Genomic DNA, 13891 nt, shown 5'->3' with positions numbered 1-13891 from the left:
AACAGAACTGTCTGACAAGCATGCCTGGGTAGAAGGAGTGTGAAATGAAAGCCTCAAGGCTAACAGGTTTTTCTTTTTTCTAACACACATCATTTAAGTCGCTTGTAACTGTATAAATAGTTTGTGATAGGAAGGCATATTTTTTGTCATTCTAAAGTGTGAAGGAAACAAAGATTTCAATAGGATTAAAGCGAATCTTAACACTTTTTGGTGATGTGCAAATTATAAATACTTGCTGAAACGTGATTTCCACTTATGCTTTTTTAAACACTATAAAGTTGTATCAGTAAAACTGCACGTCAGTGGGAAATGTTGCAATTTCAATGGAAAATGTGCTGTCTGTAAATGACAGTGTGCTACTGTATCATTCCTTCAGTAATATATTTATTAAAAGTGAGAGTTTTTAAACATGAACTGAGATAAATTCCAGCCCTCTCCCTGGTGACAATGCTGTTAGTGAACTAAGAGGCAAGTCAGGGGCCATGTGTATCCTATATGTGGGCTACATTCAGAAAATACATAATTACAAGGTTTAGTATATTGAATCAGACAAGACAGCTTTTGTACATCAGACATGCTGAATTCATTCATTTGTTGGTGAAATAACATATTCGCCTAGAATCACACAATTTGACACTGGCTTAGGGGTCAAGTGCCACTTGACCTGTAGGTCTGGTAACATTTTTATGAATTTTCGAGGCATGTTGCTATACTTATAAAAAAAAAACAAGCATTGACAAAGGTGTGTGATGTATGCCATCTTACATAGGCCAGGCCTTTTTGCACAGCCAAGACCTATGGGCTTTGCCATTGCTTGCTTTTTTAAAGAGATGCTCTAAGATGTCAGTGCATCTATTTACTTCAGGTGGTAGGATAAACTTGAGTGTTTTTGCATATGACCTTCAGTAAGACCACGGAGCATTTCTGGCAGTCTACGACTTGAAGAAAGTCTATTACACCAAGGGGAAGCTGTTACCAAAATGCAGTCTTCCCATTGTATGATTTAGTTAGTATCTCTGGACCTGCTCTAAAATTAATGTGGTATTCGATTTATTGTGTTGCAGATGGAAGTGAACCTGAGAAAGTACTCGTTCAGCAGCGATGACTCGGACACAGCTGACAGTAAGACCTTAAATTTTATACTGATGAAATAACTAAAGAATTGTGAATGTGAAGTATTTACTTTGTGTAAGCCTGCAGTGGTAATTTCGGCCTTAAAGACCTGATCAAAAGCTTCAAGATCCATTTTTGATGGCCTTAAATACAGGAGCTCCTTATTTAAATTGCCGAATTTCCATTCACCTTTGCTACATTGCACCCGGACTATTAAGCCCTTCTGACCAATCCCTTGTCTTTGGAAGGCTTCTCATTCCTCAGTGTTCAATTCACAGACGTACATTTTGGGTAGCATGGCGCAAGTACAGAAGATACTTGGCACAATCTCGACTTGAAAAGCATCATGGCGTGAAGGGAATTTGCATGAATCCATTCTTCAACCTAGCTAGCTTTGTAAGCAGCAAGGATGTGCTCCATTCAGAGACCTTACCTGCACATGGATTAGCGGTTTAGGGCTAGTGTTATATTATTCTTTATTGACGACCATTTGAGACCATCTATTAGCATCAGTAGAACTATACAGTCTTCTTCTGTCTACTCCTAAGCCATTTTTTATTTTATTCTTAATGCCTGACATGTTTTAGTTTCATTTATATAACCGTATGAGAAATAGCCTAAATCAAGAAATCTCCTATTATGTTCTAGGATGATCTCCTGTCTTGAGAAAGGGATCCACTTTCTCCTGTAATGTTTTCTTTTATCCTATTAAGGTCATACAACCTCCTGGTCAAGATGTTCTAAAATGGCCACTACGAAAAGCAGCTGGACAAGACAGAAAGACAAAAAACCTTCTGAGGTTGGTTTTTTTCCATACATTTGTATTAGTTTCATCTACTTATCTGTGTATGTTATTTGCAGAAAATGTTGTTGCCATTCTGCCAGTTGTGTTGTTGCTTGATGCAGTTGCCACACTTGCTTGCGCTAGATTTGCTTCTGCCCCACATGGCACCCCAGGGGCCTGCACTCGGCCATTGCCAGGCACACCTTGTAGTGCATCCCAGTCTTCAGAACTTGGATAGGGATATTCACTTGACCTAGTCATTAATATACCTGTATGTGCTTTTTAGGTTTTGCCTAAGACAGTGGCGTGAGGTGTCGGCAAAATCTTTTAGTTAAAAAAAAAAAAAACAAGCTAAAAATGGGATTAGAGCCCGACTATTAAATACCAAAACTTACCATTGGTTGGCTTCTGCCTCACTCACTTTTCCTTCCTTCTTATTGGTCACGCCTCCTGCTTCCTCCTGGCCACTCTCTTCCACCTCCTGTTTTCTCCCAGGGCGTCTGGGCTTCTGTCCATGCTGTAGGACATGGACCTAGCACAGCTTCCTGTTTGGAGCCAGGGTCCTTCCACCAGCTGCCCGCTCCTCTAGGTACTTGTTTTTTGTTTTTTGCCATGCACTGTTTTGCCTTGCAGCTTGCATCGCTTCCCCAACCACGCCCTGCTCCCGCTGTCCGCTGCTGTCCATCCCTCCTCCTACTTACCTCCCTAATGTTGCTTGCTACCCCCACCCGTGGCCAGCTGTGTAACATGGCTTAAAGGGAAAAAAAAGCACTATAATGTGCTCAACACTGACAGCGTCGCAGAGCTTGCATTTTTTTCCCATACTTTAGGCAATGTTGCAAAACAGCCTGCGCTGCTGTGCAATATGTCTAAAAATAACATTGACAAAGCCAATAAATCTCGGAAAGGCAGAACCTATTGGCTTTGCCAGTGCTTGTTCCACACTGGTAGTACATCACATGGGTACAGGTCTCTTTTGCTAGGACTTTTTCAGCTTTAGATTTTCTGCCTCCCTTTCCTTACTGCACCCTCACTCACAACAAGGTACACTCTCCAGGGACCGTCGGCTTTGCGCTGCAGTTCATCCTGTGGAGGGTGTTGGTTACATGGGTAAAAGGGGTAAGGACGAGCCGAACAGCTCCTTCCTCTCTTGTGGAAGTGGGTAGGAAAGTTATTTTCACGTATGTACAATTGACCCCCTTGCTTTCGGAATTTTCAGGTTGCCGTTTTTTTGGGCTTGCCGAGCTTCCGAGCTGATAGATCAGTGAAGCTCATTGATTCACTCATTCATCGACTAGGATCTGTACTAAGGGATCTAAGTACAACTCTGTCCGCCCCCCCCTCCCCTCACCAGGATCGTGCACTATGCCGTGGATTGTACGTGCATTTTTAACTGCGGTTTTCCTAGTTCTCCGCACGTCCCTACCCAGACCTGCTTAGTCTGTAATCACCATCACTGACGACAATTTTAGCATCTCAATTCTTTACATTTATACCGTTAATAAACACAATAAAACTTCTTATTTCACACATGCTTGCTTGGTAAGTCGAACACAGGATGTCCCCCACCCATGTCCCGCCAACGATTGAGACCAAAGATGTGGAGTACAGCTCAGAATCATAATAGACAGGTACACCAACATGGCTGCCGTGGTTACAGTCACACTAATATTCACTTTTCATTTACGCTGTAAATAGTCAATATTTTCCTTTTTAAAAAAAAAAAAAAAAAAAAAACACCTTTCTTAGACTTACATCTCTTTATAGCTATTTTAGTTGTTTCTCAGCTCTCAGGTCATTAGTAAACCATCTACAGCCCCAATATTGCTATTTAAGAGGATGTTCCACTAGTGATAGTTAATTGAAAGCGTACTGCAAAACACTGTTACAGTCAGCTACTATGTCGAAATTGCTTATTTGGGTAGCAAACCTGAAGAACACAAGGCATTAAAACATTTGACTTCATGATACAGCTGCTAGTGATTAATATATGCTGCTTGCTTACATTCTTTATTTGCCCAAGGTTGTCTACTCTTAAGTACTGCTACATACATTTGGAAATTGCCAACCTGATCATGGCAAAATATATCGCAAGTCAATTGAAAATTTGCCTGCAGGTGCAATATTCGAGATTTAATCATATGGGTTTAAAAAACTTCTTCCTATGGCGATTATAAAGCTTATATTGGAAGGACATTGTGTCCACATGTTCTCTTCTGCAGCCCTAGCCTTAGGAAGGCTAAGTAATTCTGAAAGGAGGCCAAACCTGAAAAGCATTTAAAGGATTTTTTACCTGGTGATAGGGAACCCATCATAAGTACTGCTCTGTGCCTGAACAAATCTCAGCTAGTGCATAAATCTACACAGTTGTTTGCGTGGATCAGTGGTCTTTTGTGAAGCTACAGGATGGAACAAAGAAGCAATTTATAGATTTTATTTTCACGATACCTTAAAATGATTCACACTTCATAGTATCCCATTTGATCTGAATATAATCCAGCCATGGGGTAAAATTAAAGGTATTATCCTTGACAAGAGTGTCTGTCGAATTAATTTTGTTAACTCAACAATTTGACCCCACTGCGACCAACAACAGCACATTTTATTGTGCCCTTCAAAAAATGTATAAAAAGCTCTTGTTGCACTGAAAACGTAGCAACCAACTACAGCAGGCCAAGAGTCTGACAGAATAATCTATTTTCGTCAATCTGGAAAGGTTTCTTTCTGTTATATCATCATATACCAGACCAGTGCATATCTGTTTCCACATACATTTATTGTATAGATGGAACACGGAGTCCCTCACTGAATATTTACAAAAAAACAAACTCAGGGCGGCACTATTAATGTTTGCAGAATCAGCTAATTTAGACCATAGCAAAGGTCCTTAGTTTAAGTTAGAGCCAAAGATTACTTCTAGATAAGGAAAGAATGTACCCTTTCAAGAGACTTACTTTTTACTTTTTTACATTTTTGCTTTCTTACCTTATGGTCCTAATCAAATCAAATCATTAGCATTTATAAAGCGCGCTACTCACCCGTGCGGGTCTCAAGGCGCTAGGGACAAAGGGGGTGGTTATCGCTGCTCGAACAGCCAGGTCTTTAGGAGTCTCCGGAAAGCGGAGTGGTCCTGGGTGGTCCTGAGGCTGGTGGGGAGGGAGTTCCAGGTCTTGGCCGCCAGGAAGGAGAAAGATCTCCCACCCGCCGTGGAGCGTCGGATGCGAGGGACGGCGGCGAGTGCGAGGCCAGAGGAGCGGAGGGGGCGGGTGGGGACGTAGAAGTTGAGCCGTCTGTTGAGGTATTCCGGTCCCTTGTCGTGGAGGGCTTTGTGTGCGTGGGTGAGAAGTCGGAAGGTGATCCTTTTGCTGACTGGGAGCCAATGCAGGTGTCTCAGGTGTGCGGAGATGTGGCTGTTGCGGGGTACGTCGAGGATGAGGCGGGCTGAGGCGTTTTGAATGCGTTGCAGGCGATTTTGGAGTTTGGCGGTGGTCCCAGCGTAGAGGGTGTTGCCGTAGTCCAGGCGGCTCGTGACGAGGGCGTGGGTCACGGTTTTTCTGCTGTCGGCGGGGATCCAGCGGAAGATCTTGCGGAGCATGCGGAGGGTGAGGAAGCAGGCGGAGGACACGGCGTTGACTTGCTTGGTCATGGTGAGAAGGGGGTCCAAGATGAAGCCGAGGTTGCGGGCGTGGTCTGCGGGGGTCGGTGCGGTGCCGAGGGCCGTGGGCCACCAGGAGTCGTCCCAGGCGGACGGGGTGTTGCCGAGGATGAGGACTTCAGTTTTTTCAGAGTTCAGCTTTAGGCGGCTGAGCCTCATCCAATCTGCGACGTCCTTCATACCCTCTTGTAGGTTGGTCTTGGCGCTGGCGGGGTCCTTGGTGAGGGAGAGTTTAAGTTGGGTGTCATCGGCGTAGGAGGTGATGATGATGTCGTGCTTGCGTACGATGTTAGCGAGGGGGCTCTTGTAGACATTGAAGAGTGTCGGGCTGAGTGATGAGCCTTGAGGTACGCCGCAGATGATCTCAGTGGGTTCTGAGCGAAACGGAGGGAGGTAGACTCTTTGGGAGCGGTTTACGAGGAAGGAGGCGATCCAGTCCAGGGCCTGGTCTTGGATCCCGGTGGAGCGGAGGCGGGTGATTAGGGTGCGGTGACAGACGGTGTCAAAGGCAGCCGAGAGGTCGAGAAGAATGAGGGCGACTGTTTCACCGTTGTCCATCAGGGTTCTGATGTCGTCTGTGACTGAGATGAGGGCGGTTTCAGTGCTGTGGTTGGTTCGGAATCTGGTCTGTGAGGGGTCGAGCAGGTTGTTGTCTTCCAGGAAGGTGGTCAGCTGTTTGTTGACGGTCTTCTCTATTACTTTGGCTGGGAAAGGCAGAAGGGAGATGGGGCGGAAGTTTTTCAGGTCGCTCGGGTCAGCCGTAGGTTTCTTTAGTAGGGCGTTGACTTCGGCGTGTTTCCAGCATTCGGGGAAGGTAGCAGAAGAAAAAGAAGAGTTGATGACGGTCTGGAGGTGCGGGGCGATGATGTTGTCGGCTTTGTTAAAGATGAAGTGCGGGCAGGGGTCCGAAGGGGCGCCGGAGTGGATAGAGTTCATGATGGATTTGGTTTCTTCCGTGCTGATGTGGGTCCAGTTGTTGAGGGTGATGGTCGGGGATGTGGGTTCGGTGGTGTTAGGTTGGGTCTGGTGTCCGAAGCTGTCGTGGAGGTCGCTGATCTTGCGATGGAAGAAAGTGGCGAGGGATTTGAATAGATCCTGTGAGGGCGTGACAGCGTTGGCGTTGGCGCTGGGGTTGGAGAACTCCTTGACGATGCTGAAGAGTTCTCTGCTGTTGTGGCTGTTTTTGTCCAGTCTGTCGGTGAAAAAATTCCTTTTGGCAGTGCGGATCAGGTGGTGGTGTTTGCGGGTAGCGTTCTTGAGGGCGGTCATGTTGTCAGCGGTGCGGTCCTTGCGCCAGGCTTTCTCAAGTGCGCGACAAGTTTTCTTTGATTCTTTGAGGGTGTCAGAGAACCAGAGGGGTTTCTTGGTGTTGTTCTGTCGCTGCGAGCGTTTGAGGGGAGCAAGGTTGTCTGCGCAGTTGGAGATCCAGTTTGTGAGGTTGAGGGCTGCGACGTTGGGGTCGGTGGTGAGGGTGGGTTGGTTGGCGGCGAGTGCGGCGAAGAGTTGCTCTTCAGGGATCTTGTTCCACTGTTGGCGAGGGATGGGTTGAGTGCGGAGGTGGCGGGTCTCGCGTCGGAATGTGAAGTGGACGCAGCTGTGGTCGGTCCAATGAAGGGCGGAGGCGTGGCTGAAGAAGACGTGTTTGCTGGCGGAGAAGATAGGGTCAAGTGTGTGTCCGGCGATGTGGGTGGCAGTGTTCACCAGTTGTTTGAGGCCGAGGTTGGCGAGGTTGTCGAGCAGGGTGGTGGTGTTGGGGTCGTTGTTTTGTTCCAGATGGAAGTTGAGGTCGCCTAGGAGGATGTAGTCCGGTGAGGCGAGGGCGTGCGGGGAGATGAAGTCGGCGATGGTGTTGCTGAAAGGGGCGCGAGGTCCGGGAGGACGGTAGACGAGGGATCCTCTGAGGGTGGTCCTCGGGTCGGTGTGAATCTGAAAATGCAGGTGTTCAGCGGCAAGAGGGGAGTCTTCAGTGGAGGTGGTGACGCTGATGGAGTCTTTGAAGACGATGGCGATGCCTCCTCCTACTTGGTTGGTGCGGTCTTTCCTGGAGATCTTGTAGCCTTCGGGGATGGCGGTGGCGATGTCTGGAGCAGAGGAGGCGTTCATCCAGGTCTCCGTGATGAAGGCGACGTCCGGTGCTGTGGAGTCTAGGAGGTCCCAGAGTTCAACGGCGTGTTTGTGAACGGAGCGAGCGTTGACTAGGATGCACTTGAGGTGGTTGATGGCGCGTGGGCTTGTGGTCGTAGTTGTTGCGTGGTGGAAGATGCGTTTGCAGGAGTTGCAGGCGAAGGGTCCATGAGTGCGTTTGGGGTGAGCTTGGAAGCAGGTGTTGGAGCGTCCTGGGTTGAGGGCATGGAGGGTGGTGGGGTCATAGCGGATCATCGGGGCTTGGGAGCGCTGGGGACCAGGGGTCATGGCGCTGGGCGCGGGCCAGGCGCGGACGGGCGCAGACGGGCTTGCCTCTGGCGCACCCGCTGCGCGCGCCCGCTGCGCTCTCGCGCAGCGGCCGCCATATGAGGTAGGAGGGGGGGGAGGGGTCAGCTGGGGGCGAATGGGAGCTGGGGGGCGGGGGCGTGCAGGAGGTCGCGGCGGGAAAGCGCGAGGGAGGGTGGGGGACAAGTAGAGTGAGAAGAGCTGGGGGAGGGGGGTTTAAGGGTGGAGGGGGGAGAGTGTTAGGAGGTTTAGGAGATTAGGGAGAAAGATAGGTGTAGGGTTGTGAAGATAGGGGAGGGGGGGGTTGTAGAGGTGGGTGAGGGTGAGAGGTAGAGTGAGGGGATAGGAAGATAGGTAATAGAGGGGGTGGCGGGAGGGGGGGAGAGATAGAGAAATAGGTAGAGAGAAAAGGTAGATAGGGAAAAAGATAGAGAGATAGGAAGATAGGAGGAGGTGGAGAGTGAGGGAGTTGGATAGAGAGATGGAGAGATAGGTAGATAGGAGGAGTGAGGGAGGTAGAAAGTGAACGGGTTAGATAGGGGAGATAGAGGGGGGGATGCGAGTGGGGGAGGGGGATGAGGCAGGAGCAGGAGGGCAGGCGTGGGGAGAAGAGGACGGAGGAGGCAGAAGAGCCGAAGGCAGAAGACAAGAAGACAAGAAGAAAAGAAGACAAGAAGACAAGAAGAAAAGAAGAACAGAAGAACAGAAGAAAAGAAGAACAGAAGAGCAGAAGACCGGAAGGACTGAAGACCGGAAGAGCAGAAGACACACAGAAGAACACAGAAGAACAGAGAGGAGTACAGAAGAACAGAGAAGAATACAGAAGAACACAGAGGAAGACAGAAGAAGACAGAGGAAGACAGAAGAACAGAGAAGAATACAGAAGAACAGAGAAGAATACAGAAGAACAGAGAAGAATACAGAAGAACACAGAGGGAGACAGAAGAACACAGAGGGAGACAGAAGAACACAGAGGGAGACAGAAGAACACAGAGGGAGACAGAAGAACACAGAGGGAGACAGAAGAACACAGAGGGAGACAGAAGAACACAGAGGGAGACAGAAGAACACAGAGGGAGACAGAAGAACACAGAGGGAGACAGAAGAACACAGAGGGAGACAGAAGAACACAGAGGGAGACAGAAGAACACAGAGGGAGACAGAAGAACACAGAGGGAGACAGAAGAAGACAGAGGGAGACAGAAGAAGACAGAGGAAGACAGAAGAAGACAGAGGAAGACAGAAGAAGACAGAGGAAGACAGAAGAACACGGAGGGAGATACAAAAAACAAAGAAACAGGGTGCAGAATACCACAGCAGAAGATGAGGAAGAAGAGAAGAGGAGAGAAGACAGGGAGAAGAGGAGTACAGAAGAAGAATACAGACGAGGAGCGAGGAGGAAGAACAGAGAAGAAGGAAAGAGGAAAAGAAGCAGGAGCAGGAGAGAGGGTGAGTAGCGCGGGGCAGAACGAGGGGCTGGGAGGTGGGGGGTACTTACTGTGGGGTGGGTCTCAGGAACTCAGGAACCTGGAGGAGCTGCAGCGGCAGGGGGAGCGACCTACCCTTGGGTCAAAGGTCGCTACCACTGTCGCGCAGTGGCCGCCATATGAGGTAGGAGGGGGGGAGGGGTCAGCTGGGGGCGAATGGGAGCTGGGGGGCGGAGGCGTGCAGGAGGTCGCGGCGGGAAAGCGCGAGGGAGGGGGGGGGACAGGTAGAGTGAGAAGAGCTGGGGGAGGGGGGTTTAAGGGTGGAGGGGGGAGAGTGTTAGGAGGTTTAGGAGATTAGGGAGAAAGATAGGTGTAGGGTTGTGAAGATAGGGGAGGGGGGGTTGTAGAGGTGGGTGAGGGTGAGAGGTAGAGTGAGGGGATAGGAAGATAGGTAATAGAGGGGGTGGCGGGAGGGGGGGAGAGATAGAGAAATAGGTAGAGAGAAAAGGTAGATAGAGAAATCGATAGATAGGGAAAAAGATAGAGAGATAGGAAGATAGGAGGAGGTGGAGAGTGAGGGAGTTGGATAGTGGGATAGAGAGATGGAGAGATAGGTAGATAGGAGGAGTGAGGGAGGTAGAAAGTGAACGGGTTAGATAGGGGAGATAGAGGGGGGGGATGCGAGTGGGGGAGGGGGATGAGGCAGGAGCAGGAGGGCAGGCGCGGGGGGAAGAGGACGGAGGAGGCAGAAGACAAGAAGACAAGAAGACAAGAAGACAAGAAGACAAGAAGACAAGAAGACAAGAAGACAAGAAGAAAAGAAGAACAGAAGAAAAGAAGAACAGAAGAGCAGAAGACCGGAAGGACTGAAGACCGGAAGAGCAGAAGACCTGAAGAGCAGAAGACACACAGAAGAACACAGAAGAACAGAGAGGAGTACAGAAGAACAGAGAAGAATACAGAAGAACACAGAGGAAGACAGAGGAAGACAGAAGAACAGAGAAGAATACAGAAGAACACAGAGGGAGACAGAGGAAGACAGAGGAAGACAGAGGAAGACAGAGGAAGACAGAGGAAGACAGAGGAAGACAGAGGAACACAGAAGAACACAGAGGAACACAGAAGAACACGGAGGGAGATACAAAAAACGAAGAAACAGGGTGCAGAATACCACAGCAGAAGATGAGGAAGAAGAGAAGAGGAGAGAAGAGGAGTACAGAAAAAGAATACAGACGAGGAGCGAGGAGGAAGAACAGAGAAGAAGGAAAGAGGAAAAGAAGCAGGAGCAGGAGAGAGGGTGAGTAGCGTGGGGCAGAACGAGGGGCTGGGAGGTGGGGGGTACTTACTGTGGGGTGGGTCTCAGGAACTCAGGAACCTGGAGGAGCTGCAGCGGCAGGGGGAACGACCTACCCTTGGGTCAAGGGTCGCTACCACTGTCGCGCAGCGGCCGCCATATGAGGTAGGTGGGGGGGGGAGGGGTCAGCTGGGGGCGAATGGGAGCTGGGGGGCGGGGGCGTGCAGGAGGTCGCGGCGGGAAAGCGCGAGGGGGGGGGGGGGGACAGGTAGAGTGAGAAGAGCTGGGGGAGGGGGGTTTAAGGGTGGAGGGGGGAGAGTGTTAGGAGGTTTAGGAGATTAGGGAGAAAGATAGGTGTAGGGTTGTGAAGATAGGGGAGGGGGGGTTGTAGAGGTGGGTGAGGGTGAGAGGTAGAGTGAGGGGATAGGAAGATAGGTAATAGAGGGGGTGGCGGGAGGGGGGGAGAGATAGAGAAATAGGTAGAGAGAAAAGGTAGATAGAGAAATCGATAGATAGGGAAAAAGATAGAGAGATAGGAAGATAGGAGGAGGTGGAGAGTGAGGGAGTTGGATAGTGGGATAGAGAGATGGAGAGATAGGTAGATAGGAGGAGTGAGGGAGGTAGAAAGTGAATGGGTTAGATAGGGGAGATAGAGGGGGGGATGCGAGTGGGGGAGGGGGATGAGGCAGGAGCAGGAGGGCAGGCGCGGGGAGAAGAGGACGGAGGAGGCAGAAGAGCCGAAGGCAGAAGACAAGAAGACAAGAAGAACAGAAGAGCAGAAGACCGGAAGGACTGAAGACCGGAAGAGCAGAAGACCGGAAGAGCAGAAGACACACAGAAGAACACAGAAGAACAGAGAGGAGTACAGAAGAACAGAGAAGAATACAGAAGAACACAGAGGAAGACAGAAGAAGACAGAGGAAGACAGAAGAACAGAGAAGAATACAGAAGAACAGAGAAGAATACAGAAGAACACAGAGGGAGACAGAAGAACACCGAAGAAGACAGAAGAAGACAGAGGAAGACAGAAGAACACAGAGGAACACAGAAGAACACAGAAGAACACGGAGGGAGATACAAAAAACGAAGAAACAGGGTGCAGAATACCACAGCAGAAGATGAGGGAGAAGGGGAGAAGAGGAGTACAGAAGAAGAACACAGACGAGGAGCGAGGAGGAAGAACAGAGAAGAAGGAAAGAGGAAAAGAAGCAGGAGCAGGAGAGAGGGTGAGTAGCGCGGGGCAGAACGAGGGGCTGGGAGGTGGGGGGTACTTACTGTGGGGTGGGTCTCAGGAACTCAGGAACCTGGAGGAGCTGCAGCGGCAGGGGGAGCGACCTACCCTTGGGTCAAGGGTCGCTACCACTGTCGCGCAGTGGCCGCCATATGAGGTAGGAGGGGGGGGAGGGGTCAGCTGGGGGCAAATGGGAGCTGGGGGGCGGGGGCGTGCAGGAGGTCGCGGCGGGAAAGCGCGAGGGAGGGGGGGGACAGGTAGAGTGAGAAGAGCTGGGGGAGGGGGGTTTAAGGGTGGAGGGGGGAGAGTGTTAGGAGGTTTAGGAGATTAGGGAGAAAGATAGGTGTAGGGTTGTGAAGATAGGGGAGGGGGGTTGTAGAGGTGGGTGAGGGTGAGAGGTAGAGTGAGGGGATAGGAAGATAGGTAATAGAGGGGGTGGCGGGAGGGGGGGAGAGATAGAGAAATAGGTAGAGAGAAAAGGTAGATAGAGAAATCGATAGATAGGGAAAAAGATAGAGAGATAGGAAGATAGGAAGATAGGAGGAGGTGGAGAGTGAGGGAGTTGGATAGTGGGATAGAGAGATGGAGAGATAGGTAGATAGGAGGAGTGAGGGAGGTAGAAAGTGAACGGGTTAGATAGGGGAGATAGAGGGGGGGATGCGAGTGGGGGAGGGGGATGAGGCAGGAGGGCAGGCGCGGGGGGGAGAGGACGGAGGAGGCAGAAGAGCCGAGTGCAGAAGACAAGAAGACAAGAAGACAAGAAGACAAGAAGAAAAGAAGAACAGAAGAACAGAAGAAAAGAAGAACAGAAGAACAGAAGAAAAGAAGAGCAGAAGACCGGAAGGACTGAAGACCGGAAGAGCAGAAGACCTGAAGAGCAGAAGACACACAGAAGAACACAGAAGAACAGAGAGGAGTACAGAAGAACAGAGAAGAATACAGAAGAACACAGAGGAAGACAGAAGAATACAGAAGAACACAGAGGGAGACAGAAGAACACCGAGGAAGACAGAGGAAGACAGAGGAACACAGAAGAACACAGAGGAACACAGAAGAACACAGAAGAACACGGAGGGAGATACAAAAAACGAAGAAACAGGGTGCAGAATACCACAGCAGAAGATGAGGAAGAAGAGAAGAGGAGAGAAGAGGAGTACAGAAAAAGAATACAGACGAGGAGCGAGGAGGAAGAACAGAGAAGAAGGAAAGAGGAAAAGAAGCAGGAGCAGGAGAGAGGGTGAGTAGCGTGGGGCAGAACGAGGGGCTGGGAGGTGGGGGGTACTTACTGTGGGGTGGGTCTCAGGAACTCAGGAACCTGGAGGAGCTGCAGCGGCAGGGGGAGCGACCTACCCTTGGGTCAAGGGTCGCTACCACTGTCGCGCAGCGGCCGCCATATGAGGTAGGTGGGGGGGGAGGGGTCAGCTGGGGGCGAATGGGAGCTGGGGGGCGGGGGCGTGCAGGAGGTCGCGGCGGGAAAGCGCGAGGGAGGGGGGGGACAGGTAGAGTGAGAAGAGCTGGGGGAGGGGGGTTTAAGGGTGGAGGGGGGAGAGTGTTAGGAGGTTTAGGAGATTAGGGAGAAAGATAGGTGTAGGGTTGTGAAGATAGGGGAGGGGGGGTTGTAGAGGTGGGTGAGGGTGAGAGGTAGAGTGAGGGGATAGGAAGATAGGTAATAGAGGGGGTGGCGGGAGGGGGGGAGAGATAGAGAAATAGGTAGAGAGAAAAGGTAGATAGAGAAATCGATAGATAGGGAAAAAGATAGAGAGATAGGAAGATAGGAGGAGGTGGAGAGTGAGGGAGTTGGATAGTGGGATAGAGAGATGGAGAGATAGGTAGATAGGAGGAGTGAGGGAGGTAGAAAGTGAACGGGTTAGATAGGGGAGATAGAGGGGGGGATGCGAGTGGGGGAGGGGGATGAGGCAGGAGCAGGAGGGCAGTCGCGGGGAGAAGAGGACGGAGG

The 13891-nt window shown here is 50.2% G+C and overlaps 1 protein-coding gene across 4 annotated transcripts in view; it reads left to right on the top strand.

The window, feature by feature from the left end:
* JADE2 (jade family PHD finger 2) overlaps positions 1-13891 on the top strand; it is a 426950-nt gene that overhangs the window by 81865 nt on the left and 331194 nt on the right. For all 4 annotated transcript variants that reach the window (XM_069199256.1, XM_069199259.1, XM_069199257.1 and 1 more), the window contains exons 2-3: positions 1065-1122; positions 1827-1912. In XM_069199256.1, the coding sequence (XP_069055357.1) occupies positions 1065-1122; positions 1827-1912 (144 nt within the window). The remainder of the gene's footprint in view (positions 1-1064; positions 1123-1826; positions 1913-13891) is intronic.

Source organism: Pleurodeles waltl, chromosome 7 (assembly GCF_031143425.1).
Source record: "Pleurodeles waltl isolate 20211129_DDA chromosome 7, aPleWal1.hap1.20221129, whole genome shotgun sequence".
Lineage (NCBI taxonomy): Eukaryota > Metazoa > Chordata > Amphibia > Caudata > Salamandridae > Pleurodeles > Pleurodeles waltl.
Note: the sequence above shows the minus strand (reverse complement) of the source record. Positions and strands in the feature narration are given on the sequence as shown.